The 27,462-nt window shown below is 42.2% G+C and overlaps 3 protein-coding genes across 4 annotated transcripts in view; all 3 read right to left on the bottom strand.

Annotated features, from left to right (window-relative positions):
* The window catches only part of MAJIN (membrane anchored junction protein), a 180,150-nt gene extending 153,156 nt beyond the window's left edge, over positions 1–26,994 (bottom strand). For both annotated transcript variants that reach the window (XM_083624749.1, XM_083624727.1), the window contains exon 1: positions 26,866–26,994. In XM_083624749.1, the coding sequence (XP_083480875.1) occupies positions 26,866–26,979 (114 nt within the window). In that variant the 5' untranslated portion in view covers positions 26,980–26,994. The remainder of the gene's footprint in view (positions 1–26,865) is intronic.
* On the bottom strand, positions 360–9,091 carry CAVIN4 (caveolae associated protein 4). Its single transcript, XM_083624765.1, has 2 exons — positions 8,497–9,091; positions 360–3,810 (listed from the first exon to the last, which is right to left on the bottom strand). The coding sequence occupies exons 1-2, from the start codon at positions 8,908–8,910 to the stop codon at positions 3,151–3,153; spliced, it is 1,074 nt and encodes a 357-aa protein (XP_083480891.1). The 5' UTR covers positions 8,911–9,091; the 3' UTR covers positions 360–3,150.
* The window catches only part of TMEFF1 (transmembrane protein with EGF like and two follistatin like domains 1), a 70,893-nt gene continuing 53,167 nt past the window's right edge, over positions 9,737–27,462 (bottom strand). The window contains exons 6-10 of the mRNA XM_083624669.1: positions 23,870–24,018; positions 22,265–22,330; positions 16,272–16,395; positions 14,412–14,570; positions 9,737–10,805 (exon numbers count right to left, since the gene is read on the bottom strand). Coding sequence (XP_083480795.1) covers positions 10,721–10,805; positions 14,412–14,570; positions 16,272–16,395; positions 22,265–22,330; positions 23,870–24,018 — 583 coding nt within the window. The 3' untranslated portion in view covers positions 9,737–10,720. The remainder of the gene's footprint in view (positions 10,806–14,411; positions 14,571–16,271; positions 16,396–22,264; positions 22,331–23,869; positions 24,019–27,462) is intronic.

Genomic DNA, 27,462 nt, shown 5'->3' on the forward strand with positions numbered 1-27,462 from the left:
TGTGTTTCTTCGGCAGCTGAATAAGGGAATAAGGGAAATGGAGTCCTATAGGCTTGGGCTGAAGAGGAACATGACCAGGAAAGCCAAAGTTGGTCAGGTGAAACATAATTCCATGTGTCTCTGCTGTGTCCTTGCAATAGGACTAGACAACATTAGGGAAAAAACGACACCTTGCTTTTGTGAAGAGGGGCTGGTGGGTGGAATTGTGGTGGTTTTTTTAATGTTACATATTTGGATAACAATACACATGTTCCAGGATCTATTTTGCTATTAAGGACATTTCTGTAGATCTGTTCTAATGGGATAATTTAAAAATCTGCCACAGAATTCAGATGAAATGTTTCCAAGACAATTTCAGGCACAGTGCTGAGATTTTTATTTAAAATAAGAAAATTATCCATCTTTGTGTTCCAGTTAATGCTCTGCAAATTGATCATTGGACGATTTGGCACAGCGGAGTAGGAATGTTGTCTTCTTCTGTAGGTCTGAATATGTACGTAAGAAGCAGGTTTTAATTCAGTCCTCTTTTTTTATTTTAGAGCTAATCCCTGCGTTCCAAGTTGAGGATAAACAGTAAATCGTGCAGAGCAAAGTAGAGGTTAAATAAGATCATGAACTAAGATCATATTGGTTCTTTAACGAAATTTAAGCTGGCAACAAAACCTGCATGTCAGCATAGCTTGTAAAGAAAGATCAACAAGTTCCATCTAAAACAGTAATAAATTATTTCCATTTGGTACCACTTTTGTCTTTTACAATGTGTGGAAATATAGTTACAGTACGTCTGAAGCAGGCTTTCTCCCTTATACAGCCCTCTCTTGTGTGTTCCATTGCAATGAAGTCACACATCTCAATCTGGAAACATTAATCTACTTTGAAATTGTTGCACCACCAAAATACGTAGTGTAGCATTACAGTGGCACCTCTAGTTAAGAACTTCATTCGTTCCGGAGGTCCGTTTTTAACCTGAAACTGTTCTTAACCTGAGGTACCACTTTAGCTAATGTTCATAACCTGAGGTACTACTTCTAGGTTAGCAGAGTCTGTAACCTGAAGCATTTGTAACCCGAGGTACCACTGTACTCTCTCATAACCACTGTTACTTGTGTCCTATAGCTAAGTGCTAACACAGTACACAGTATTCTAGATGTGACGTTCAAGACTATATATCCCTTGCAAGCACAGAAAAATCCTTTGCATATTGGCCATAGGCTCCTGCATCCTGAGAATCCCAGATTTTGTTTTTAAAAAGCAGGTTTCTAGCCCATATTAGACAAGCTATAGTATGTGGGAAATGAATCATGAGGAAACTCCCATAAGTAGGGAAAGAGGGAGGGAGGGAGAGGAGGGTGCTCAGTAGCACTGCTGATAGCAAGAGGCAAAGCACCAGTAGTTTAAATAGCTCACTGACCCCCTCCAAAGAAACTAGCAACAATCATGCTAGTCCAAACAACAAAAGCCGCCAACCACAGGTCACACAATACATTGTTGCTCGATGTAGATTTGGTGTTGTCTTTTTTAAGGCTTGGAGTGTAGTCAATGCTGGAACCACAAAACTGGGCAAAATCAAGGAACTCTTATTTCCAAAGGGTGATCTTTTGCAGGTCTTTAGGGATACATGCTTTGACACGAAAATAATCAGTCCCTTTTGTAAATATATTTATTTAGAAGTACGGAATACAGCAACCAGAAATGTTGAAGGAGCCATGCTGCTTCAGTGCCCACTGGATAGACAAAGGGATTCAAATTTGAATGGAAAATAAGAACCATGACAAGGTGTTTCATACATGTTTAGGGGGTGGGGGCGGCAGGGGATATTACAACAAACGACAGCCATGGGTAGGTCTGGCATATTCACACTTCTGAATTTAAGCCCAATATTCTTTTTCGGGAATATTCACCTCACTATTATTTCCCTGAATCCTTCATTCTACCTACCTACCAAGTTGAATCACATAAAACCCACACACAAGAGATGGGCTGAACTAACAATTGATCTAACCCAACATCCTGTTTCCCACAGAGGTTAACCAGATGTTTCTGGGAAGACCACATGCAAGACCAGAGGGCAACCCCCGTCTTTAGTGGTTGCTTGTCCCAGCTCTGGTACCCAAGGCCTCCAAACATGAATGTCCCGTTTAGCTGTTTCTCCATAATGTTGCCTCCTGAGAAAACGAGGCCTGCGGTCACTGTTTTTGACCAGGCCTCTATTTTCTTCCAGTGTCTTGCCAATATCACTGAATTCCCTTTCGCATCCCTAGTAGATTCCTCATAGCCTTTCCATTGCCACAGACGGCTCTCTCTGACTATAGTCCAACAACCAACCAACTTTGCTACAGCTTTTCTAGAACAACCTTCGTCTGGCATTTCTGCTTAGGATGAAACGAATTTAATTGTTCAACTATAGCCTTCAAGAAAAGCAAGTTACCTGTTACTGAACTCATTTTCTTCCACCCCTGCCCCTTGGTGGAAGAGTCTGCCTGAGTAATGAGTCATTTAATTAGATTTGCACTGTTTGGTTGTCATTGTGCATAAAATACAGATACAGAAGACTAATGAAGGAACTGATGCCATTAAGATGCCTCCCATTAGTAATACCTGTTAAGATAAACGGCATTTATGTATATACATCAAAGGGGATCAGTTCCTCATTTCTACAGGGTTACATCAGATGATGATCCATTGCTTATAAACAAAAAACAGTATATACATATTGATATATTTTCCTCACATACCAGTAATTTAAACAACACACACCTATCTCAAATAGTGGTTTCCAAACTATGTTCCTGGACGGCGTGGTGTTCCTTGAGAGTTTATCAGGAATTCCTCAATAGAAACATTTGTGACAACCAAGGACAAAGCTCTTGAAGGAGAGCTTGTCTGCCATTATTTATCATGCTGGGGAAGTTTTGTATGTGTCCTGCAACATGCCCTCGTTTCATGTGGCACCCCAAATGAATGGAGTGTGCTCTTGAACATGCCCCAGAATCTTCTGCAAAGAGCCAAGGTTTTCTCCGAGATTTCAACAACAGGCAAATCAGTTCAGAAGAAAGGGCTACTTGAAGGAAGTTTGAAAACCGCTCTTCTACACCTACCCAAGTTGAAGGGATTGCTCCTTCCCTACCACAGTAGACAGGGATTTGCTATTTAGGCAGATTGCTTCAGATCCAATAGAAGGACATCCTCATCTTCTTTTGCCTCCTGCTTGAGCACTATTTTTTCAGGAGTAATCACTATCTTCTCTTCGGCCTGAGAAGGACCTTTTGATCCACCACCTTTGTCTTTCTTCACTTTGGTTATTACCTCTGTGTAGGAAATTTCTTCAGAGACTGGCTCAGCATCCCCACTATCGGCTGTTGTTGTTGTTGTATCGCCAGTAGCCTCTTGGGTTCCATCTTGACCTTCAGCCATTGCCTGCTCTTTAGGTTTCTTCTTCTTCTTGAAGGTCTCCTTGGTTGGTGCTGCATTGGATATATTTTTCTTAAATCTTATCCCAGTTTGCCTCAGCCTCTCTCCTGACTGCCTTATTCGCTCTCTCCTCTCTGGCGTCACTATTCTAGTTCGGAGCCTGTCCACCCTCTTGCCAAAATTTTGCCTTGTCTTCTGGAGGTTCTCTCTTGAGAAGGCCTTCTTTATATTGTTGATACGTCTCATGCCTGACTTCTTAAACCGGGCTGCTTTGCTTTCTTCTATGTAATACTCCTCATCGGAAGAAAGATCGTCAGGTGGGCAGAAGGCATCTCCTAGGTGTTCCCCTTGTGTCCGGTCTTTGATAACTGACAGAGACAATGGGCACGGAATGTCCTCCTGCAAGTGAAAGCACAATGTGTCAAAAAGGGCTTATTGTTGAGGGAGGAAAGGAATAAATTGGCTTCCAGGTGGCCAGCTCCTTAGGAACTGCTGCACCAAAGCAAAATATACCTCAGAAGGGCTTGGCAGGCAGAAGATGCCAGATTCAATCCCTGGATAGCCACAGCCAGCCAGTGTAGACAATAGACTCAGTATAAGTTTCCTATGTTCATTATCATTGTTTTATCTTCTGTGCTGCCTCCTATGCTAGCTCCCTGCCCCCCAGCCAAAAAAAGGCATTGGGTTTGTTTTGTATTTTTCTCCCTTGGGCCAGGCAGATATAACACTGATGATCAATAAGGAGTGGACCATGGCATCGCATGTTTTCTGCCATCTTCAACTCCTATCCTCCTCCGCCAAATTCCTGGTAAGTCTCTTACAGACATTTAAGAGTGTCACTGTCACACTCAACCATGGCTAGGAGAATCGGTCCAAAGAATCGATCCATTTGGTAAACCATGGTTAGGTCACACATAGTACAACAGAGCAGCAAAGCCTTAGAAGGGTAAAGTAGCCAGAGGCTGGTGGGGCATTTTATCTGCTTTATCTGACAATCTATTCATCAAGTAAACTGAATATATTACACGCAGCACCAATATTTCATTTAAGCTTGCAGGGGAAGTGGGAGAGGGCCTTCTTGGTGGCTGCTCCCAGAAATTTGACTAGCTCCCTCCTTGTAGAGGAGGGACTTTTTTGATCCAACAGGAACTGACTGCTTTTAATGAAAGGGCTGGTGTCATTATTTGTATTTTTTACTTTTATAAGTAAAGTACACACTTTTATAAGTGTGTGTGTGTGTGTATAATTTATCAAAGTTTAATTGTTTTTAATGAATACTTCCCCCCTCCAATGTTTTTAGCTGCTATTATTTTTATCTGTAAGCTGCCTTGAGTGTCAGGGGGAAAGGTGGGACATCATTATTATTATTAAAATTTTGATACTCCGCCTTTTGATCTCCAAGAACCACCTTGGCAGCTATGGCAGTGTGCAATGGAAGAAGCTATTCAAAAAATTCCTGTGTGCCCGTCCCAGTTTTAGTAAATGCCATGCACTGATTTTGCTCCTTTTTTGCTAATGCTAAAGTCACTCCAGGCCTCCAGTGCAAAACAGAGAAGCCACCCTGTTGACTTTTGCACATTCCAGGGCCCTGCCCTGCTGCAGATGGCATGAAAAACATCTGAATAGATTGCAGGAACTGGGTGCAGCATCAGTTAAGAGGTAAAAAGAGAATGCTGGATACTCCTTTTGGACTGTGAGGGAGCGGATGGGGTGTCATTCGCAAACTTGACTGTATAACCATTTGGCATAGTCTGTGATTACTGATCACATCTGATCAATAATCACATAATCACATTTGATTTCTCAATGTAGTTTGATTTTTTCTAAACATGACTGAGGGGAAATGTTATGTTATAAATATAGCAAAGGGCCATTTCACACATTGTATAGCCAAAGAACCTGGTTGGCTACTCAACCAAGTTGACACAGCTTATTCCACATTCCCGATTGCCACATCAACACATTATGGCAGTTAGGTGCACACTATTTAAAAAATGCTCTAAAACATAAATGAAACTAACAAACTCCTAACCATTGCATGGAATACTAAAGAACAAAGATGTCAAGTCGCTGTGTAGAAACAAAGAAAAAAAATATATAGAGGAAGATTCAGAACTGCACAGTGCAATCCTATCGAGACTTCCTAAGGAGTAGGAGAATCTAGTTCCAGGTAAACACACGTAGGAGTGCCCTGTAAATTTTCCCTTTGGAATTAATGGAACTTTACCACTGGCTTTTGATAGGATCAAAACTTTAGGGAAATTTTAGACTGGCTGTAATGGTTTAAGGGAAGGGAGCTCTTTAGATGGCATTCTGCTGCATGGGCCCCCCAAACATCTGCCCCAAAGTCCTGCTGTGACTGAACCACTATCAGAATCCCTCACCACAGTAAAGAAATTGCATGGATAGATAGATATAGTACATTTAAGGGAGGGAGGGAGGATTCTCTCTCTCAAGCATCTCTGAAGTCCTTTCCCTGAATGTTCAGTTGTCATATCTGTAAGTATCTGTTCCCTTTACATTACATAAAGAGATCAAAGGGGAAATGTGCAGGCAGAATTCTATGCAATTGCCTGGGAAATCTGCAGCTTTCTGGTGTTCTGGCCAGTGATGGCAAAACTGCTGGAGGTGAACGACAACAAGCACTTGGCACCTTGTTCACAGCCTACTATTCTCTAACTGGCAATAGCTCCCTAGCATCTAGGGTGGGAGGTTTTTCACAGTCAGCCCTGATATTTGAGACCCTTTCCACCAGAGAGACCTAACCTGGGATCTTCCTATGCAAAGCATGTTCTTGGCAACTGAGCTATGGGCCCAACCCAAATTTCTTGCCGCCGGCCAGGCAGCTGTTTTTTTTTCTAGAGAGAACATTTCATTCTCCACAGGCACGATCTACCGCTCGGGGATTGGAATAGGGAAGCAAGTGCCCCCAATGAATTGCCTGCCATTAATTTTGAGAATATTTGTAAAATATCATAGGTGGTAGAATCCAGATCATCTCATCTGAGATCTCAGCAGGATTATACACCGGCCTCATTTGCATGTGACACTAAGCCATAGTTTAGTGTGTCAAGAATGTGCCACACACTTGCATAGTGTCCCATCATAAGAGCTGGAAGGGGTCCCAACGATCATCTAGTCCAACCCCTTGCAATGCAGAAATCTGCAGCTGTCCCGTACAGGGATTGAACCTGCAACCTTGGCATCATCAGCACAGCTCTTTAAACACCTGAGCTATGCCCACCACTCCTCTAGGGTAGCTGCAAAGAGCTCTGGGGTAGCTGCAAGGAGTTCACTTCTGCCACAGTCTAGTGTGTCTTCTGAAACCTTAATGGAGTTTAATGTCAACTATGGTACAAGCCAGCCTCGGGACCCATGCTCTGAAGTTGGCTTGAACCAAATGACAGCTACCCACAGCTAGTGTGTGCTATAAGTAGCATGCAGCGCTCTCCCCATCAGTGCCCCATGCTTTAGAGTTATGTTGCCAAGTTTAGCGGAAGGCAGGGATGCAGCAGGCTTGACTCTGTGCCATAGCTAGGCACATAGACCATCCTGTCCAGTGAGCATGCTGCACATTGGCTATGTACTAATATAGTAAAGGTTCCTAAAGGTCTCCGAACATCAGTGGATTTCTGCACCTCACAGAAGAGACATGCCACAGGGGTGTAGAGCTACTAACTTTATAAGTTCAGTAGTAACTTACTATTAGACTAGAAAATTCACACTTCATTTTTTGCCTAATGTTCTACAAATATATTTCCAAGTACCTGTAGTTTTTGCAGAGCTTGTGTGTGTAGAAATGACTAGAGTCTGCAATAAGCTGTAATGTGAATAGATAATTTCAAAAGATTTTTTTTTTTTTGTAATAGTGAACTACCCTTTAATCCATAGGGGGGAGCAGTTGTGCAGGGTGATAAAGGAAATTTTGCCATCATACCCAAATAGGTGCACTTTGCAAACATATTTCCTTAGAAATAGGCCTCATTGATTTTTTTTGGAACCACAGACTTGGTCCTGTCAAAGTTAATCACTTTTTAGCCCCTGCTGATTTCAATGAAAGAGAATTAACACAGTGTTTAACTCTGCCACTGAAATCGATGGGACTAAGTATCTTTAAAGAAGCCATTCACATGAAAGAAATTATTTAAGTATCAATCACTTTTCACAATCTGAACCCTAACAGCCTGGCAAATCTAGATTTCCCCATCAATGGCTGCTTTTACAAGGAAGAAAACTGATGTTCTAATGGCTAGATGCTAAATATTCTCAATTCTGGGTGCCCTTATTGAGGATCCTGAATATCTCTTAAACATAGCACTGCAGATACAGGAAAGATCACTTCTGTGCCCCTGCATGTGAGCGCAAAAACAAGTCATTTGGGCACACTTGGAACATGAAATATTTGTGTATGCATCAAACACCTTCATTCAGCACAATAACTTTTCATTTCTTTCCACTTCAAGCTATTCTTGGGGTAAGTCATTTTGAGATCAGCAATTCCAAAGAAATCCTGAGAATGGTATGCAAAAGAGGCACCCCGGGAAGAGCTTAGAAGTAAATCTCTGAGGTGGGGGGATCACAACTTACAATAAGGTCCAACAACCAGTAAGCAAAATATAAATCAGCTTTTTTGAAAGCACAATTAATGGAAAGACTGCTTTGTGCAGAGAAATTCAGAGGTTTAGCACTCTAGTTAATTCTCTGGAAAAATAACAGGGATGACAGTCAAGCATGGAATACTCTGTCAAGATGCCCAAGCGTCTGCCCAGATTGCCTTTCACAGAGGCAACAAATAGTCCTTGCTGATCTACAGTTAATCTTATGCTGGCTGCCGGAGAAACCTCTTGACACTAATAATAGACCGAGTGCTTTGCCACTGGCAGATTCATACTGCAACACGTTCAGAGGCAGAAATCAATTTTTCTAAAAATTAAATAAATCAAAAGCATATCACACACACTTGATATCGGAAAGGCTGCTTTTACCTCCCCTCTGGTTTGTTAAACAACCAACAAGGATGTCAGAAACGGTGATGAACGCAGCAGAAGTGATTGCAATTAAAACCAAACCCCAAACCCTGTTTACCTGGTAAATGACAACACGAAACTTGTTTTTCCGCAGCATTTCCTCTTGCTTGGCCTCCACCTTCTGCACGTTCGCGTTCTGCTTCTCGATACGTGCCCGCACTTCTTTGACACGAGCGCTCACTTTGCGGGTTTTCTCCAGCAGCTTGTTGACTGTGTAGCCGGTGTTGTTGTGGGCCTGAGCGAGCTTCAGAATGTCTATCTGAATGGTCTTGATGGCATCCTCCATTTCTCTGTGCCTCTCTTCGATGCGTTTCTGACTCGCCTGCACACTGTCTACAATGGTCGCCACTTTGTCCAAGACTCTGACAATGGTAAAGGCAGCATCTTGTTCCTCGTCGTCGTCGTCCGGGACGCTGGGCAGGCGATTCTGGTGGATTTTATCCGCCTCCAAGGTGGCTTCGCGGTGATCCATACCGTCCCCTCTTCGGATTGCTCTACAGGACCTGAAATATAAACGCTTCGCGGCAGCTGCAGCTCCAACTCCAGTGGGGCAGTTCTGGCACTGGAGCAAGAAGGTTGCTCGACAGCTGGTTTTAGGGGATGTTCAAAAGCAGGGTCTGAAACTTCAGCCCAGGAGACTTGTCAAATATTTATAACCACAAAACAGCCTCGCAGGATTGTTCAAGTGCTTTCTGTATGCAACACGAAACCTCTAAAATTAGGAAGCAAAGTTGGGGAAGGAACATACGTTCCAAGAATCACATATCTCTACCAATCAACTTTCTCGAGTTAATCCAGGAATAGTTAAGCAACTTATTAATTAAGCCAAAGAATGAACCGGCATGCTGTTAAAATCCACTGTTGCTTTTGTTTTAATTAAGCTCTTTTCTTGGGTGCAGGTGACGGGAGGGCATTCAATGTTTTCCAGTGGCCTTTGGACAACTGAAATGAAAAAGTGCTGCCACTATCTTCCAAACCTTCCAGTAAAGAATAAACAGACTCAGAACAGATTAAATATCGTGGGAAAACATTGTATTGACATTTCTTTCCAGTTCAAATATTGAAAGCCTTTTTATTGAACAAATTATTAAATCCTACATGCAGAATTGGAAAGCCTAAAACTACATGTTGAACAGCTGGAACACACCCTAGTTACATTTTAGCTCTGGATCTTCCAAACAACTACTAACATCCTATTAATATAATAACTACAACCAGCAGACTTTATTTGCATGAGACACATTCTTAGCTCTTGAAAAGTATTCTAGACAAGAGCTCAAATCTTTTATGGTATTTAATTTTTTTTCTTTTTTGCATTTTAATCACAAAGACTATACAATTTTATTTGTTGATGTGAAAACAGGTATCCTCTTTAGAAAACTGTAATAAGTATGAAAGCAGTTTAAATAGTGACCAACACAGGCTTAATCCCAATCATGTGAGTTTGCTTATTAAACATAACTTAAAAAAAATAAAAAATACACAAGTCTACCAAGACCTGTTTCTGCAGGGCAAATGCCCTTTGCTCTACTGGGCAAGCTTTCAAATTCAGAAATGTATATTATTATCATAATCATCATTATTTTACAATTTAAAAATAAAGTGTCAAATATTTATGAAGACGGTGGTGCTTTGACCCAGTCCATACATATTGGGCTGGATCTAGACTAAATTAGTTGCACTGAAATCGTTATGACTAACTTGTTCCACTGATTTCAATGAGAATTAAGTGCAACTGAATTAGTCTGAATTCAACCCGTTATAAATATGTAACAACTACACACAAGTACACATCTTCACAAGTCATGCGATTGGCAGTGTCTAAAAAAATCAGTTACTAACTTTCAAAAACATTTAAATATCTACGGTATTTAAACACAGTGTCTTCTAATTCCTTGTAAGAAAAGTACGCTGTAAACATCTTTACCCTTATGTCATGCCTTGTTTGCTAAGAAACAGGATGGGATCCATTTTGCTTTTTCTACAACCATTGGTGAAATGTCTCGGGTCCCAAAAATGTTACATTCCGTAAGTAAAGCACAAGTCTATTATTATAACCATGTGATACAATACAGGAAATAAACTACCGCATCTTCCAAATCATGAAATGAGAAGTTACTAGAGCAGTCCGTTGCTGTCAGCTGCTTTCGGAATAAAACAAAACAGAGCTACACTAAAAAAAAATGTCCAAAAATAAGGCCTCTGAAATAAATATTTCCATTCTTTTAAAAAAAGATAATAAAATTGTACATCACATGGACATTGTAGGTATAAAAATTGCTCTAAACCATTCTGGATGACGTATCTGAAGTAAAGTGGCCTAGATTTTGCTTCTGCCGTCGTCCTCTGTTGTTCTTTGGGCATTTCCTGTTACCGGAAGCAGAAAAAGAAGGGAGGGAGGGAGTGGGGTGGGAGAAGAGAAATGATTTATTAACTGAGTGTATTTTAAAAGACCACTTCACGATTAATTCACAGACAAAAGCCTCCAGAACATTAAAGGCTGCATCATCCATCATTGACATCTGCTGCAAAAGCCACACGTGTTGTCGCTTTGGGGTTTACACACCAGAGGCACTACTAAGAATCACACTGATTGTCACACCTGCACGTTTAGCCGCATGGGAGCCATACCCTCCAGCATGTCTTCAATGAACAGGGACGTCCTGAGGAAAAGCAGGACATTCTGCGATAAAATCAGAAACTGGGATGGCTTCTGTAAACCCGGGACTGTCCCTGGAAAATAGGGACCCTTGCAGTCACATGGGAGGAATCTTATACAGAAACTGAAAAATTGTCATCTGGTCTTGATATGGCCTAGTACAGTGATAACCCACAGCAGCTGCCCAGGTTCTCAGAAGCAAATCACACCCTACATTTTAAATTCCAGTACGAAAGGTACCATAGCTAATATGGCAAAATACGCACGCTGTAACATCAATCGTAAATGGGTTAAATGGCCGCTTTCCCCTACAAGAAAACCTGTCTTAATTCCTTCATCTCAATCCAAAAAGCAGTTCCAGTTTAACTCAGAAGATGCTACAACCCCTTTGTGGTCTGATGTAGGCTTAAGGCCATGGCCCAAGTTGGCTGTGATAGAAGTTGTGTACAGTCATACCTCAGGTTACAGCTGTTTCAGGTTGCACTTTTTTGGGTTACGGACCGCCAAAACCCGGAAGTACCGGAACGGGTTACATCCGGGTTTCGGCAGTCAGGCATGCGCAGAAGCACTAAATTGCGCTTTGCACGGGTTACGAACGTGAATCCCGCACGGATCACGTTCGCAACCCGAGCGTCCACTGTATATATTTATTCCATTAGTCCACCCTTCCTTCAAGGAACTCTGGGTGACATAAAGAGGGTGTTCCCCTTTTCCTCTCACAATAACCCACATGGTAGGGTGGCTGAGCAGCAGTTACCATTTTGCCAAAGAAAACTGTAGCCATGGTTCAGCTGCAAAGCTACCGAATTCTATTTAACATATACAACCTTGTTCCACTAATGGCACTGAGCTTGATGCACGAAGATTAAAATGGTCTCTTGGCTATTTGGAAATATTGCCCTAGCTAAGGCATACCAATTCCTTGGCCCTCTGACTGAAGAGACTAATGTGGGCAGCACCATTTGCCTCTGACTCGCCCAAGCCCAAAATTAACAGCTGGGGAAACAGGAGGGGGCCATTCAGAATGAGGGCAAACAAAACTTTGAGGGATGAAAAAATCAAGCATCTCTTAGCCAACGAGCCTCTATGAATCATGCTGAACACATTTTAACCATGATTATCAGCACAGAAGCTTAACAAAATAGCCTTTCTCCCTTGATAACCATATGTGGCTGGCATGTTGTGCCTGACATGCTGTGCCGGATTAAGAAACCTAAAGGCCGGTATAATAAAATAATAATAATAATAATAATAATAATAATAATAATAATAATAATAATTTATTTATTTATTATTTATACCCCGCCCATCGGGCTGGGTCCCCCCAGCCACTCTGGGCGGCTTCCAACAAAACACTAAAATACAATAACCTATGAGAAGCCGAGTCAAATATGACAGACTAAGGCTGTATTCCTAGGTGCAGTTTACTTGGGACTAAGCTGCAACTTTTCAGTGGGCTCATAAACGTGGTCTGAGAAAACCTACCTATGATGTACCTACACAGGTACTATTACTGGAGTCTTTCTGGACTCATGTTTTAGTCTTGATGTCAAGATCGAATACATGTACTTACTGACTTCCGTATGATCAGGCTGCAAAATACATCTAAACCTTTTACCTCTAATCCTCTGAAAAAGCAACTCAGCACTGATTGCTCCAGGACTCGCAGGCTGCCTCATTAGAGCCAAGCACTCAGGATTTCAGCAGAGTGCAGCAGCAAGCATGATGTTATCCCATTTTATGCACTTCCGAAGGTTTTCCAAACTCTCTGCATTTCATTTTTTTATACTAGCCCATTTTGGCTTTGCTCCCAGAATGCAGTCCACTCCTCATATAGTATTAAGAACTACAAGTTCCAGCCAAATCTTAAATGACGGGGTGGGTGGGTGTGTTTCTGCCTAGCTGCAACTCTTCTACTGACTGATATTGTGTTGATTTCAATAACTGGGGGTGTAGACTGTCTTGGGCCATTTGTTGCCACTTCCAGGCCCTGACATATGATACAGTCAACTGTGGGAAAATATTCCATCCCATCCTGCAAACTTAACAATGCCAAACATCTAGCAGCCTTATGATTAATTCACCAAGACCTTTTGCTGCAGGACATTTCCTTACGAGGTAATGAGCAGAATCTTATTTTGAGAAGTTATCATCCTGTTGGCTACTTTGTTTGTGGGTTTTAGTTTTTCTTGGTCTGGGAGGAACCAATAAAAGTAGCATTGTCGAAATCGTAGACCTAGTTACAAAAATTACGTGGATGAATAGGACCAACCCAATGCTCCAATCTCCATGATGAAAGGGAGACATGTCCTCCTCACTTCTACCATGCGTGTACCATTGCATGTGCGGTGGACATGATGGCTTGGCTTTGAATGATTCTTCAAGAAGTGACATTATACATAATGGCCTATATTTAGAACCCCAGGCCCATATTGACATTACATTCCTGGTGACACATAGGAACTCAAGATGTTCCTCCACCATGAGAACTGGTGCTAGTTCAGTGTAAGCCAGTAGGCCATAAATGCAGAGAATGCCATCTTTGATATGGGTGTGGATGAATAGGCAATGGTCCTGTAGAAGTATTTTAGGCCATGGCATGTATAAGAGGAACAAGGAGAGATGTACACGAATATCCTATCCCAGAGGAAAGATTCCCTCTCTACCTCTCTGCCGTGCCTAATCCATCTCTGGAGCTGAGCCAGAAGGAAGCAGCCAACATTGCACCCTGGTATGAAAAGATCTTCAGCAGATTTTGTGGTACATACAGAGTTGGAAGGAGGGGACATGAGAAAGTTTCATACTTGGCAGGCTCAGAATTCAGTGCCAAAACACTACATGTGATGTCAACACTTGCACACATAGTGGCAAATACCTTAGATGCTACCTAGACACACCTTTTTTGGGGGGTGTTCAAAGCATTACTTTATCTTAGCAATTCTTACAAAACATTCTGCAAGGTATCATGGCTTCTGTGTGACAGATTTGTGTGTGTGCACAAAGAACCGGGTCTTGCCTAAGACCATCTAGTGAGTGTTTGATTGAGATTTGTAACAGGAATAGCCTAACTCATCGCTCACACAATTAGCCACTACATCACAGCAGCTCCCAGCTTGAAGTCTTCTCTACTATCCAATGCATCACCTTTCAAACCTGAATCCTGCTGAATCAAATTTGTAGGCCCATAAATCCCACTGGAAGCTGAATGAATCAGGGCCATAAAAAGATATGGCAATAAGATTCCAACTGCGGCAGTCATGAACTTCTAAAAAGGGCGAAAAGCACCCATTGTACTTTCCCCCCAAGCAACTTACCGAGTTATGCACATCACAATTGCAACAATAATGGCAATCTGGACAGCTCCAATTATTGCTGCAATGAGGACATGTGTGAGTTTTTGCCTACTCGGGACAACATAAAGTATGCTAAAGTCCGTCTTTTCACAGTGCTGTCCTGTGTATCCAGATTCACACCTGGAAGAGAAGAGAGAATGTTTTTGGAGGAAGTGTCTATTCAAAGTTCAGGCCATTACACAGACAGTGCTGAACTGCAACTGTGAGACAACAGTGAAAGACTCAAGGCAACAAACCACATATTCTCATAAAAGCATGAGAAAAAGCACACAAGGATCATCTATAAATTTTAAGATACAGAGCTATATGTTATAAATGGTAACTGTGGACCATTACAATTTAAAATGCTGGAGACAATCTTTTTAGGGTGTGCCTACACGACTTGCGCCAGTTTTATACCACTCTGATTATCATGATTATCTTCTCCTGCAGCCTTAACAAAAATAAATAAATCCTGGGAAACATTGCTTTCTATGTGGTTAAAATTTTGGTCTGACATTTAAGCTAAAAATTTAAGCCTGAATTGCATAGGACTTAACAGCTTGATTTAAGTATTTTAAAGTTTATCGAAATAAAATGCAGTTCCACTACTGCTTTGAGGACTGCTCTGGACACGGATGATCAATAGATCACAATGAAACGTGCTCCAGTGTGTGTACGACAAGGATTTTTCCTCCCTCCCTCCCTCCTCCTCTTTTCCTTTCAAAGCAGAATCCATTCTGCTGCAGAAATCTGTATGGGGGCTCAACTGGACCCTGCTTCGTGTCCCCCTTCCCCACCCTCCTCCCTCACTTGCTAAAGGTTCTCAAGTTGCCTAAAGACTTCTTGTACCTGGAAGGGGTGGGATGAGAATTTAAAGCACGGGTGGGCAGTACGCAAACGCGGAAGCAACACAGGTACACCCCCCTCGAGAAGGTTGCACACATTGATTTTGTTAGCAGGTTTTGGACAGCAGGGGTTCAAAGCCTTCCAAAAGGACAAGGGGAAGAGAAACATTCCACTGTGGGGAAGAGGTACCCAATGAGAGGATCTGAAGGCACTTCCTCCATCAGAGCAAGGGATGCTGGACAGCATCTTCTGCCACTGGGTACAACTGGGTCCATCTACGCACACCCAAGATCCCTCCTGGGAACTGATGGTCCAATCTATGGACCTCTCCTGTCTTCATCAAACTCTCCACTACAGCTTCCTTCCCCAAAGTTGCTTCCTTGAGCGAAGGGGTGGAGTAGTAAGCAATAGAAAGCTGGCATCAGTTGGGTCCCTCGTGCATTCAAAAGGAACACTCAAAGGGCCCAACTGATTTTCGGGGCAAGCACCAGGTTGTTCAACCATTTCTAGTGCCTAGCAATGCCTTGTCAGGCTGTGGAAGATGGGAAGAGCAGAGAAACAGCTCTACGGAGGCCTGTGCCAGTCTCATACCCAGAAAGCTGCACCAACATGAAAATGAATTACGCCATCTTTTATAACTTTTCCCTCTCATTTTGTTTTAATCCAAGGGTTTATATTGTTCACTTAGCAACACACAAGAATAGAACAGAGGTTAAGAGTATAGCAAGCTATATTTAGAGAATATTGCTATAATTTATTCATTCCATGTTAATAGAATGTGACACTCATTTGGATCTAGTGACAAGTCGATAAATAGTTAATAAAAACAAGAAGAACAAAAACTGGGCTTGCATAAACCCAATTTATTTGATGCTCACTCGGAAAGGGGGAACTTCAGATATGGCTGTTTCTGCTTGGATCATCGTGAATACACTAATTGTGGAGTTGAGCACAAATTTCCAATTTCCAAATCTTCTTGGTCGATTGACTTACCGACAGGAAGCCTTCTGTGTAGAATAAATGAATTCACATTTCCCATGGATGCAGTAGCCACTAAAACTTTCCGAGCAAGGAATATGGTTTCCAATGTAGATGTCTTCTCTTTGATCACTTGCATCTTTGCGGAAAAACAGAAGAATGGTAGAAATTGAAGGAAGATTAAAAGCTGTTTAACTTTACTGATTTCGTTGGTGTTTTGCCTGCTTTGGTTTGGGGTTTTTTTGGAGGGGGGTCTTTATTGCTCTGTTATTTTTTTTAATTATATTTTATTGTACTTGGATTATTGTTGTTTGCCATCTTTTGGCGAAAAAGCAGGCTATGATGTCAGCAAACAAATACTTTTTTTCACTCACAGCAGTATATAGCGACTGAAAGGGGTCCATAAGGAGTTCAAATTTGTCCCATGAGGATGTTTCTCCCGGACAACACCCACCTGCCTCACACCTCATGCCAAATGTGATATCATGTGGCTGCCAATGCAAAATTGGGAGCTTTAAAGTGTATTCTCAATTGCACATTGACAAGGGAAAGGTCAACGCCCATAGGATCAGCTGCATGTGATACTTCAAAGCACCTGGTCACTGGGCATCATTGTGATGTCAGGCAATTGAAAGGTGGGCAGCCCTACCCAGATGTCAAATTTAGCCTGATAAGGATTTGGCTCACAGAGCCAAAAAGATTCTCCATCTGTGCCCACTGCCATATAAACAACAGCCATATCCTTAGATGACTTTGCAGAGAGTTTACAAAAGTTTCAATTAATTTATATACAGTATATATAATAAACTAATGCCTTTCTTAGAGCCCTCTCCCTAAAGGAATATCCCTAGGATACAAAAGGAGGGCTTTGGATAATTCAACAGAGCAATAAATGTTAAATGCGATTCAGGTATTAAAATAATATCAAATCAGAGTAGTTTACTGTTAGAATTATGTTAAATGCTTACTCAGAAAATGACATCTAGGTTAGCTATACTCTTGGACGGATTTCTACAATACAGTCTGGATCAGTGTAATAACAATATTAATTCCCCCCTCCCCCCTTCAAACCATACAGAATTACATAAACATGGATCAAACAAACTTGTGCCTGGTACCAAACTGATAATTATTAGAATAGGAATATAAGAATTAGGTTATAGACCTAATTCTCTATTTACAGACTTCTAAAGATAATCAACCTTTCCACCTTTCTGTTTATTGCTGCTGTTTATTGCTGTCTGGAAGCTGTGGCTGGATGGTTACGTGGGAGCCGGTTGAAGTTAAATCCTTCGAAGACAGAGGTCCTCTGGCTGGGACGGAGCGATATGGGATTGAGGGGGCAACTCCCATCTCTTGTGGGGGTGCAATTAGTGCCAGCATCGTCCGTTAAGAGTTTGGGTGTAATCTTCGATACCTCCCTCTCTATGGAGGCGCAGATTACAGCTATAACAAAGGCGGCATTTTTTCATCTCCGCCAAGCTAAGCAGTTGGCTCCTTATCTCTCTCGCCCTGACCTAGCCACTGTGATCCACGCGACGGTCACCTCCAGACTGGATTATTGTAACTTGCTCTACGTGGGGCTGCCCTTGAGACTGACCCAGAAACTCCAGCGGGTGCAGAATGCCGCGGCGAGACTCCTTATGGGGTCTTTGCTGCGAGATCATATTCATCCGGTACTATACCAGCTGCACTGGCTCCCGGTGGAGTACAGGATCAGGTTTAAGGTGCTGGTTTTAACCTTTAAAGCCCTGTACGGCCTAGGACCCTCGTACCTACAGGACCGCCTCTCCTGGTATGTCCCACAGAGAAATTTACGGTCTGCAAATAAAAACATCCTGAAGATCCCAGGCCACAGAGAGGTTAGGCTGGCCTCAACTAGAGCCAGGGCTTTCTCGGCCGCGGCTCCAATCTGGTGGAACGCTCTGTCACAAGAGACTAGGGCCCTGCGGGACCTGACATCTTTCCGCAGGGCCTGCAAGACAGAGCTGTTCCACCAGGCCTTTGGTCAGGGCGCAGCCTGACCCCCTCCTCTGGCAATCTGCACAGAATTTTGCTTAATGGTTGCCATCAATTTGATTTTAATTTGATTTTAATTAATTTTATAATGAATGTTTTTAGAATGTTGGATTATTTTGATTGTTGTTAGCCGCCCTGAGCCCAGCTTCGGCTGGGGAGGGCGGGATATAAATAAAATTTATTATTATTATTATTATTATTATTATTATTATTATTATTATTATTATAAAAGGCATTCGACTGCCTTGAAGAAATCTATGACTTCAGTAATGAAACAATTTGGAATGGAAGTCAACTTTATCAAATGGTTTAACTTCATTTGCAATGCAAATATCTTGGTAAATACTTACCTGTCTAAAAAGTTTAAATTAGAAGGGGGGGACAAAATAATTATATCAATCATCCCCCTTAAATCAATACTTTTAAAAATGATCAGTTTTATTATTGCCTCATGTTGTAATATTAAATTCATACTACTATTATTCAATGTTATCATGAATTCTCAGGAAATAAAATGAATGTACTGAAATCTGGAACGTAAAATCCCTTACAACAATACAAACTTGAATAGTAGATAAAAATCAGGATTTCAACAGTTCCGTAATGAGAAAAAAGCTGGAAAAACAAGGAGGTCTTTGCCTAGTACTGAAATGACAGCAAAGCAAACTCCAAGGGGGAGCATTCAAAGAACAGGACACCATCACCAAAATATCTTACCCTGGTCGCCACCTGCCTAACCTCAAGACAGTAGAGACATTTTAAAGAGGGCCTCTGAAGATGACCCAGAATTGCTGTTAATTGTTAAGTTCTAAATAAGAAAGTGGAGAAGGGTCTGCAAGCATGACCAAATTTATCTATATCCTGGCTGGGGAGACAGATGTCCATAAAAATATAGGAATTCCTAACAATTCTATTTCTGTTCCCACTATACTCTGTGATATTTGAATAATATGCAAACTAAATCTCTCTTCTGCTTTTTAATAACATGCAAACAAAATTGAACTTATTTATTTGGCAAGAAGGCCTGCTGAAGGGAAAGGAAGGAAGGAAGGAAGGAAGGAAGGAAGGAAGGAAGGAAGGAAGATAAAGCAGTAAAAGGCAGACATATCCGCCCCGAAGCTGGCTCCCTTTCTTACATCTTGTCTACACTTTAGCTGGAAACCTCTGCAAATACAGTGGTACCTCGGGTTACATACGCTTCAGGTTACATACGCTTCAGGTTACAGACTCCGCTAACCCAGAAATAGTGCTTCAAGGTTAAGAACTTTGCTTCAGGATGAGAACAGAAATCGTGCTCCAGCGGCGCGGTGGCAGCGGGAGGCCCCATTAGCTAAAGTGGTGCTTCAGGTTAAGAACAGTTTCAGGTTAAGAACAGACCTCCGGAATGAATTAAGTACTTAACCCAAGGTACCACTGTAGAGCCATGATAAGAAGATCAAGAACACTGCATAGGCAATTCTCTTCCTTCCTTCTCCCCACTTGTAGGCCAATTCCCCCTTTCCTGTCATTTTGGGGCCTTAAACGCAATTAGTGCTACATCTGCAGCAGTGTTTTCCCAAATGGTTGTTAGCTTGAACCATGGTTTGCAAAACCCATTCCTAGGCATTGGTTGCAAACTGTGGTTTGAAGCTAACTATGGTTAGCAAAAAGCACAGATATAGATGTAACACTAGTCCAGAGGTAGCTAACATGGGGTCCTCCTGATGGGACTGTAACTCCAATCATACATGACCATTGGCTGTACTGGCTGGAGATGATGGAAGTCGGGAGTCAAACACATGAAGAGCACCAGGTTGGCTACTGCTGCTGTAATCATTATTAAGTTCCACCAATGAAAAGGTAGAATAATTCATGAATGTACGTTTGGGGTGGGCAGGATGCAAGATGTTCTCCTAAGCCAGAAACTTGTGTGATTTACAAAGTTGCCTTAACATGTCTTCTTAAAAAGCAGCAAACTCCAAAGTCAATTGCTGTGACCCCCTTAAAGTTTAGCAAACTATTTTGAAAACCTCGGAGACAGAAACCACAACTGGATCTCATAGTCATTGCTGCTATGTTCTGGCTGATGGAAACTTTGCATTCTCTGTTGTCCCCTCCTCCTCCTGGCTTGAGTGCCTGCACAACAGATGATAATTACATGGTAGGCAAAACAATTTTCAGCCTGGTTTGCGTTTTATTAAGAAAGGTATCCCCTCTCCCCACCTTGCATAACAGTCTGCGCCTGCAATGTGAACTTCTTCCTCCTCCTCCTCCTCCGCCCCCAAGCAAATGCCTCTCAGGTTCCCAGGTTTCTATCTCAAGCAGAAAGAGCAAGGAGAAGCTAACTGGGGCAGAACGGAAGAGAAACCCAGCAAAAAAATCCTTTCAGTTAAGTTCCCAGGAATTGCAGGCATCCCAAGGCTCCAAAATAGATCTTGGAGGTCAAACTTCTAGATAAAAGAGAGGTTGACAGGTTCTACAGAGCAGCTAAACCACTGAAGTTTCAGCTTGTACTGGATCTGAATGCTGATCTTTCAAGAGGAAGGCCTTTTAGCTCAGGAGATGGAAAGGCAGGCAAACCAAAGCGGCTTGGAAGCAGAGAGAGTCAGAAACTGCAGAACCAGAACCAGAACAGCGCTCCAGTCAGTTTTATCCTGGTTTCATCTATTAGGTTCTCCTATCTTAAAAATGGGAGGTGCAGTGGAAAAGGCCACAATCTCAACTGGCTTGTAGCAGGGATGGAAAGATTAAGAGCACTCCCTGGTAAGAGAAGGGAATTCCAGGCATGGGGAGTGTGTGCAATTTTGCCCCACCTTTTTGTGTGAACTTGGGGAAATAGGCGTTGAAGTGAGAGTGTTGTTGTCCCAGTGATAAATGCATACTTGTAGAATTGGTGTGTGGATCTGGTAGTGTCTGCTGTATTTCTATGTTTTGTATCTCCTAGTAGCTGTTATTGTCCCGATATGTTAGTTATTTTTCATTTATACTGATTTTTGTATATTGTACCTAATCATTCTACTCAAAACAGCTGAACGCATATTCTAGATTGCTTAAGACAGGTAAGTTGCCCCTTACCTGTTCTGATACAAGATGGAAAGTCAAAGAGACTGGGTAAAGGCTAACACTTTCAGTTTATGGACAAGGTGTAATAATTAGTTGATCCAGACTCAATTAATCAGAAATTGGAATGATTCTTTGATGTGCCCACACAGAAATGTCCCTCTATCCACTGCCCCAAAGTTAAGTTCAAACAAGCCCAGAGGCTTTTCTCTCTTTCCTTTTCCTTTAGCACAAATTTATCCAATAAACAATGAAAGGGGGAGAGAGAAAGTGTCAGAAGGAGGAAATTGCTTTTCTGTAGAAATGGTTTCTTTCCTTAGTTTCTGCCAGCTTTAAAAGTCACCTTTAAATCTGAAGTGCAGAACACAGGAAATCTATTTTGTAGGAATAAGTCATCCTTCAGAACAATACATGAAAGCTTCCTTTTCCGTGTTTAATAACAGGGGAGTGTTTAGCATTAATATAAGAAACACATGAGAGCTTGGGCACAATAGAACAACATCATAACTCCATTCGTGGAGCAAAAGGAACACAACATCAGTTCATTTAAGACTATTTATATGCTAAATTTTCCAGAATAAATAAAAATGGCTTTATTATACAAAATGTCTCATCACACACAGTGCAAAACTGCCAAGGCCATCAGAAGTGCTTGTAAAATGGTATTTGTTCAAGCAAAAATGCATTACTTTGAAACAGATTGGAGGCGGCAAGTTATTTTAACAGGTTTAACTCAATTATTGAAGGATGTCTATGCCCTTTCCAATAAATATTTTCTGGAGGGAAGGAAATGCTTCTCTCTGCACTTAAAGAACAGAAATGTGCATGTCTTCATCAGGACCTGCGAGAACTGCCATCCCGCAAGAGAAAAACCTGCTTCGACAACCTATCCAGTCCAGCATCCTTGCTAGCGCTGCAGACAGAAGGGCAGTCCAGTGTTAGAATCCTACCTTTCACATCCGGCCGATACTGCATTCCATCATCCTTTTTCCCCAATAAGCTTGTGTCGTCGGAGTCTATTTGAGGAAAACCATAAAAAGAACCAAAGATATTTATTGCTTTATTGTATTATTTTGATACCTGAGAAGGCTACTGAACAGCAAGTAGGTGGTGAAACACTGTATTTTTCATGCAGCTTAAGACTACTATATTGTCCAGAGTTGCCCTTATATATTTCTTGTATGTGGGTTAATTTTTGAACTCCAGGAGATGCAGAAAGGGGAAAGCAAGCAGCAAAACGTTCCACAGATTTGGTATGTCTCCTTAGATAAGGGGAGTCAGGTGTGGTGAACAAATGTGATCATGATATCACGTTTTAAGGTTAGTTGTGATACTTTATCTCAGTCCCAAACTAAATCAACCCTCAGCGTATGAGGTGTGATGCCTGGACAACATATAGACTCCTTCCTCTTATTACCATAATACTTTCATTTTCCAAGCATCACAGCTTTGTTCTTTCAAATCCTCTAGGTGCAGAAACAGCCATTAGGGCAAGATTATGTTCAGTCTCCAACAGCAGGCTATAAACTGGTGCCAGAAACATAGAAAACTGCATGGCCTTTCTCTGCAATGTAACTCTCTGAAAAAAACTCCACCATCTTAAATCTCTCTCTCTCTGTTAATTCTTCCACCTATCTTCCTTTCACAAAGAGGGAACCGTGTGGCTGTGTCAGATAGCCTGGAGGACCCTAGACCGTGAGAACATACCTCTATTCTTTTCCAAGTCTCCTAAGCCATTTTGATAGTAAATGCAGTTTTCATTGTGGAACACTGGGCCTTTATGTGTGGGCACTGAAGTGTACCCAACTGCATTTTATCCTTGGATATTCCTCTAAGCCCTGAACCACCAGCAAATGTTGTGGGAATGTGAAAGGAAGAGGAGGAGCCTTGCTGCTCTTTGTAGCTTTTGCTGGATGAGTGCTCCACTGCTCAAACTGCGCAGCAGGAGAGCATAGAACCACTAAAGACATCTTTTTGTTAAAAAATAAAGTTCACACAACAGCATGCGCTTCATTCTCAGTGGTGTCACAGACAATACCCAATCAGAGCAATGTTGCCTTTCTAAAAAATGTTAGATCCCTGCAACAGAACCCAGTCTGTCTTGAAAATTACCAGCTGTGGGCAACAAATCATATTTATTATGCAAGAAGAACATATTGAAATCAGGATTGTGTGTATTCTGCACTTAAAATTGGGCTGGGTGGGTTATCACCCTTCTGAGCCAAAAGTAGTTTGTGAACTATATAAACTGCACTTTAAGCAGATTTACATGATTTCCCTTCTATATATACAGACTACTGTATATTCTCCATTTTTAATTTATTCTGCAGTGGGTGGGACAAGACACTACACAGAGCACAGAAACGCACACACACATGTTTGATGAAAACTGAACCTCTTAGGCAACTCAATCCTTCTCATCTTTTCTGTGCTTCTGCGAAACCCTAATTCAGAACCCTGTTTCTAACTCTGACGTGAAAAAGCAATTGTACTATTTGCCCTTTCTCAGTCCGCTGGTGGACATCGTTTTCTACTGAAAATAAAATTTGGAGTACCTGAGCAATGTCCAAGGTGTCTGATATCAATCTGTTCTTGTCTCAGGCAAGATGCTTCTCGAACAAAGCATGGGTTGTTATAGGAACTTCCGTCAGATGCGCAAACAGGATTAAAACTGTAGCCGCTGCAGTCTATGTTGCAGACGCACCTATTGACACAAACATGAACTTGGATGAGGACCGATTAATTCAGCACTCTGCATTTTGTACAAGTATCTGCACGCTGTATATGAAAGGCAACCATAGTCCTCATTAACACAAACACATACTTCATTTAATAATATTACTGAGTCAAAGCATCTAAAATGCACCCTTGAACCCATGGCCCCGACAGCGTAGCCCATAATACTCACAGCCACTCTCACTCCTGTGGCCATCCTCCTAGAGATGTCCACTAGTTTGCACTGACATTAGACCACCAGGCTACCTGTGATTTCAAGGCCAACTTGCGGGTCACTTTGGTCATCAGTCGTGCCCTAAAGTGATACAGGTGCCAAGGACAGACTTTGGTCATCTTCCATAATATGGCGCCCTGTGCAAGGCCAAAATTTTGTACAAGCACTTCAGATGAGGACTGGACCATGTGAAAAATTAACATAAGATTTTAGCTGCAGTTCATTCACTTTCAGCTTTGTATTCTTGTCATTAAAAAGCACCTTCAGTTTCTAACTGAAGAGCCAGTGTGGTGTAGTGGTTAAGAGCGGTAGTCTCGTAATCTGGGGAACCGGGTTCGCGTCTCCGCTCCTCCACATGTAGCTGCTGGGTGACCTTGGACCAGTCACACTTCTTTGAAATCTCTCAGCCCCACTCACCTCACAGAGTGTTTGTTGTGGGGGAGGAAGGGAAAGGGAAAGGAGAATGTTAGCCGCTTTGAGACTCCTTAAAGGGAGGGAAAGGCGGGATATCAAATCCAAACTCTTCTTCTTCTAACACTGCTGGTATTCAGAGGCAAATAGGATTGGCTCTAGAGGGGTGGGACTACACAGAAAAACCTCTTAGCACGCATGTATTCCTTCTGCGGAATCAGTGCTATCATCTTTCAATGTCTGAGAAATGGTCCATTTAGTAAATGGCCCATTTAGTCTCAGAGTCGCCAATCAGGTGTCTGTGGGAAGCATGCAAGCCGATCCTAAGTGCAACAGCACTCTGCCCATGCACAAGTAACTGCTGCCCATTGATTTCAATGGAACTAAGTGCATCTGGATCATGGGGTTATATTCAGAGCAGATTTGTGGACAATGTAGGATGTGGGGGGGGGGGAGAAGTCCCGTTATGCAAGTGAAAGTTGTTCTGCTCCCATATTTTTTTAGCTAAATACCAGCCATAATAATTAAATGTAGACTGAAAAATGCAGCTTTTTAAAAAAGAAATGCATCACATTTTTTTTTGTCAGGGTGGCAGGGTATCACTAGGCAACAGACAAAAGGTACCACTAAAAAGCTGCAAATTGTCAATTATTTAGTTTTCTCTTGTATTTTTTCCCCCCATCTAGGGTAGACGGAATCTCTTTCTTGACTCCCAAGTGGCTTTTCCTTATGGGACACCTCAGATCTTGTCGTTGCTGAAAAACCATTCCAAAGAAGATACAACAGAATAAATTTCTCTTCCTTCCTATAAGTCAGGAAAAAGTTGTGGTGGTTTTCTTTTAAAGCAAAATAAATAAATAAATTTATTGCTGCAGGGCGGGGGGAAAGCTGCAGTAACAAAAGCATTCATTCATGCTTTTCAAAACCCTGTCACATTGGTTTGATTATGCTGTTCTGAAAAACAGGATCATGCAATCTGGATTATTTCCTATCGCATTCAGCTAAACCACTAGAAGGCTTTTCAGCAGAGTGTTTCATCTCACAAGCAACAGAGAGTTGTAAAAGAGAAAGCTTATGCATCCAGCATCCTGATGTAGGGGTCAAGAGTGCCTCTAGCCTTGCACAACTTCTGACATTCCCCACCTCCGCAAGAATGCTGAAGACAACTGTATATTGCATCATGGCAGGTACCTGAGACCCATTCAACCATCTTAGAGGGGCACCAAAAACAGGGTTTATTCAGATGCTGCAGAGCCACCATAGTTATGCAGGCCTACAGCTATGGACAGGCACAGCAAGGTCTACTCCATTTTCCAGAAAATGGGTTGAGGCCTGGAAGTAATCAGCTTCATAATAAAGATGGCATTATCTAGCATTGTGGGACATCTATGGGAGAAGAAAAGGCTGAGGAGCAAACACTGCACAAATCCAGAGTTTCTAAGACGGTTGGATGGCGTCTTGTACGCCTCCTTCCAGCAATTCCTGAGCCAAGCTGGTGTCAAACGCATTGTGCTGCTTTTCTTTGGACCACGTCAGCAAAGTCGAAAGGGGGGTCTTGTTGTCTGGGCAGCCCAGGACCTCCATACACACTGTTCAGGCTTGCGCCCCTGGAAGGTGGTTTGACTTCGCACACTCCATTGTTTATCAACACAGACAGAGGCCAACCACAAGCTAGCAGTGAAGGTTCACGGTTGCAGAGCATACAGGAGCTCCATTCAGGTACTCTGAATGGTCCTCCCCTCCACCACCAACCTTCATACGTTGAGCAGGCAGGTCTGAATAGGGCTGTAACTGCATTAGGTTGGACACAGTTACAGTGTTCCCCGCAATGGTGAGAACTGATTGTACAGGGTTCCTATAAAGACATCTGAGCACATCAGTCCTTTATCCTCCAAGTGGGAGAAGGGGCCAGGTAAAAAAAGGTAAAGGTGCCCCTGACCATTAGGTCCAGTTGCGGACGACTCTGGGGTTGCGCGCTCATCTCGCTCTATAGGCCGAGGGAGCCGGTGTTTGTCCACAGCTTCCGGGTCATGTGGCCAGCATGACTAAGCCGCTTCTGGCGAACCAGAGCAGCACACAGAAACGCCGTTTACCTTCCCGCCGGAGAGGTACCTATTTATCTACTTGCACTTTGATGTGCTTTCGAACTGCTAGGTTGGCAGGAACAGGGGCCGAGCAACGGGAGCTCACCCCGTCACGGGGATTCGAACCGCCAACCTTCTGATCAGCAAGCCCTAGGCTCTGTGGTTTAGACCACAGCACCACCCGCCAGAGCACATACGTTTTCTGCTCTCTATGGGACATAATTTCAGAACGCCTGGATGCGAAGTTCAGATCAGAAGAATCTTTATTTGCATCAGCCACTAGCCATAGCAACAAAATAAAAGAGAATAAAATAGAATAAAATAAAATGTACTGAAGACAGAGGTAAAAACTTAACCATACAAAATACATTTTGGAGGTTTAAATCTATAATCAAATAATAGATCTTATTCTAATTTTCCCCGCCATAAACCTTGCAGTTTTTGCTGTCACCTGATCATCTTGATCTGCTAGAAGAAAGGACACAGTAGTAATGGTTGAGCGACCTGGTATGGACAGTAGTAGAGGGGTAATAATCTCACTCCTCAAATCTTTATAAAGAGTGCAGGCTAGAAGCACATGAACAACTGATTCAATACTGCCATCTCCTTATGGACATAACCGTTTTTCCAGTGGAATTTTCCTGGGTGGGAAGCATTAATGACATGAATGTTTGCGTATTATATACATAATTGAAGAGGGAGA

The sequence above is a fragment of the Podarcis filfolensis genome, assembly GCF_964270895.1.
Source record: "Podarcis filfolensis genome assembly, chromosome: 7".
NCBI classification, from domain to species: domain Eukaryota; kingdom Metazoa; phylum Chordata; class Lepidosauria; order Squamata; family Lacertidae; genus Podarcis; species Podarcis filfolensis.

Bases quoted from the DNA above. Each gene is read 5' to 3' on its own strand.
- CAVIN4 (XM_083624765.1), bottom strand. From the start codon at position 8,910: ATGGATCACCGCGAAGCCACCTTGGAGGCGGATAAAATCCACCAGAAT. The intron at 3,811-8,496 runs GTAAACAGGGTT...TTTCACTTGCAG, and splicing joins TTCGTGTTGTCATTTACCAG to GAGGACATTCCGTGCCCATT.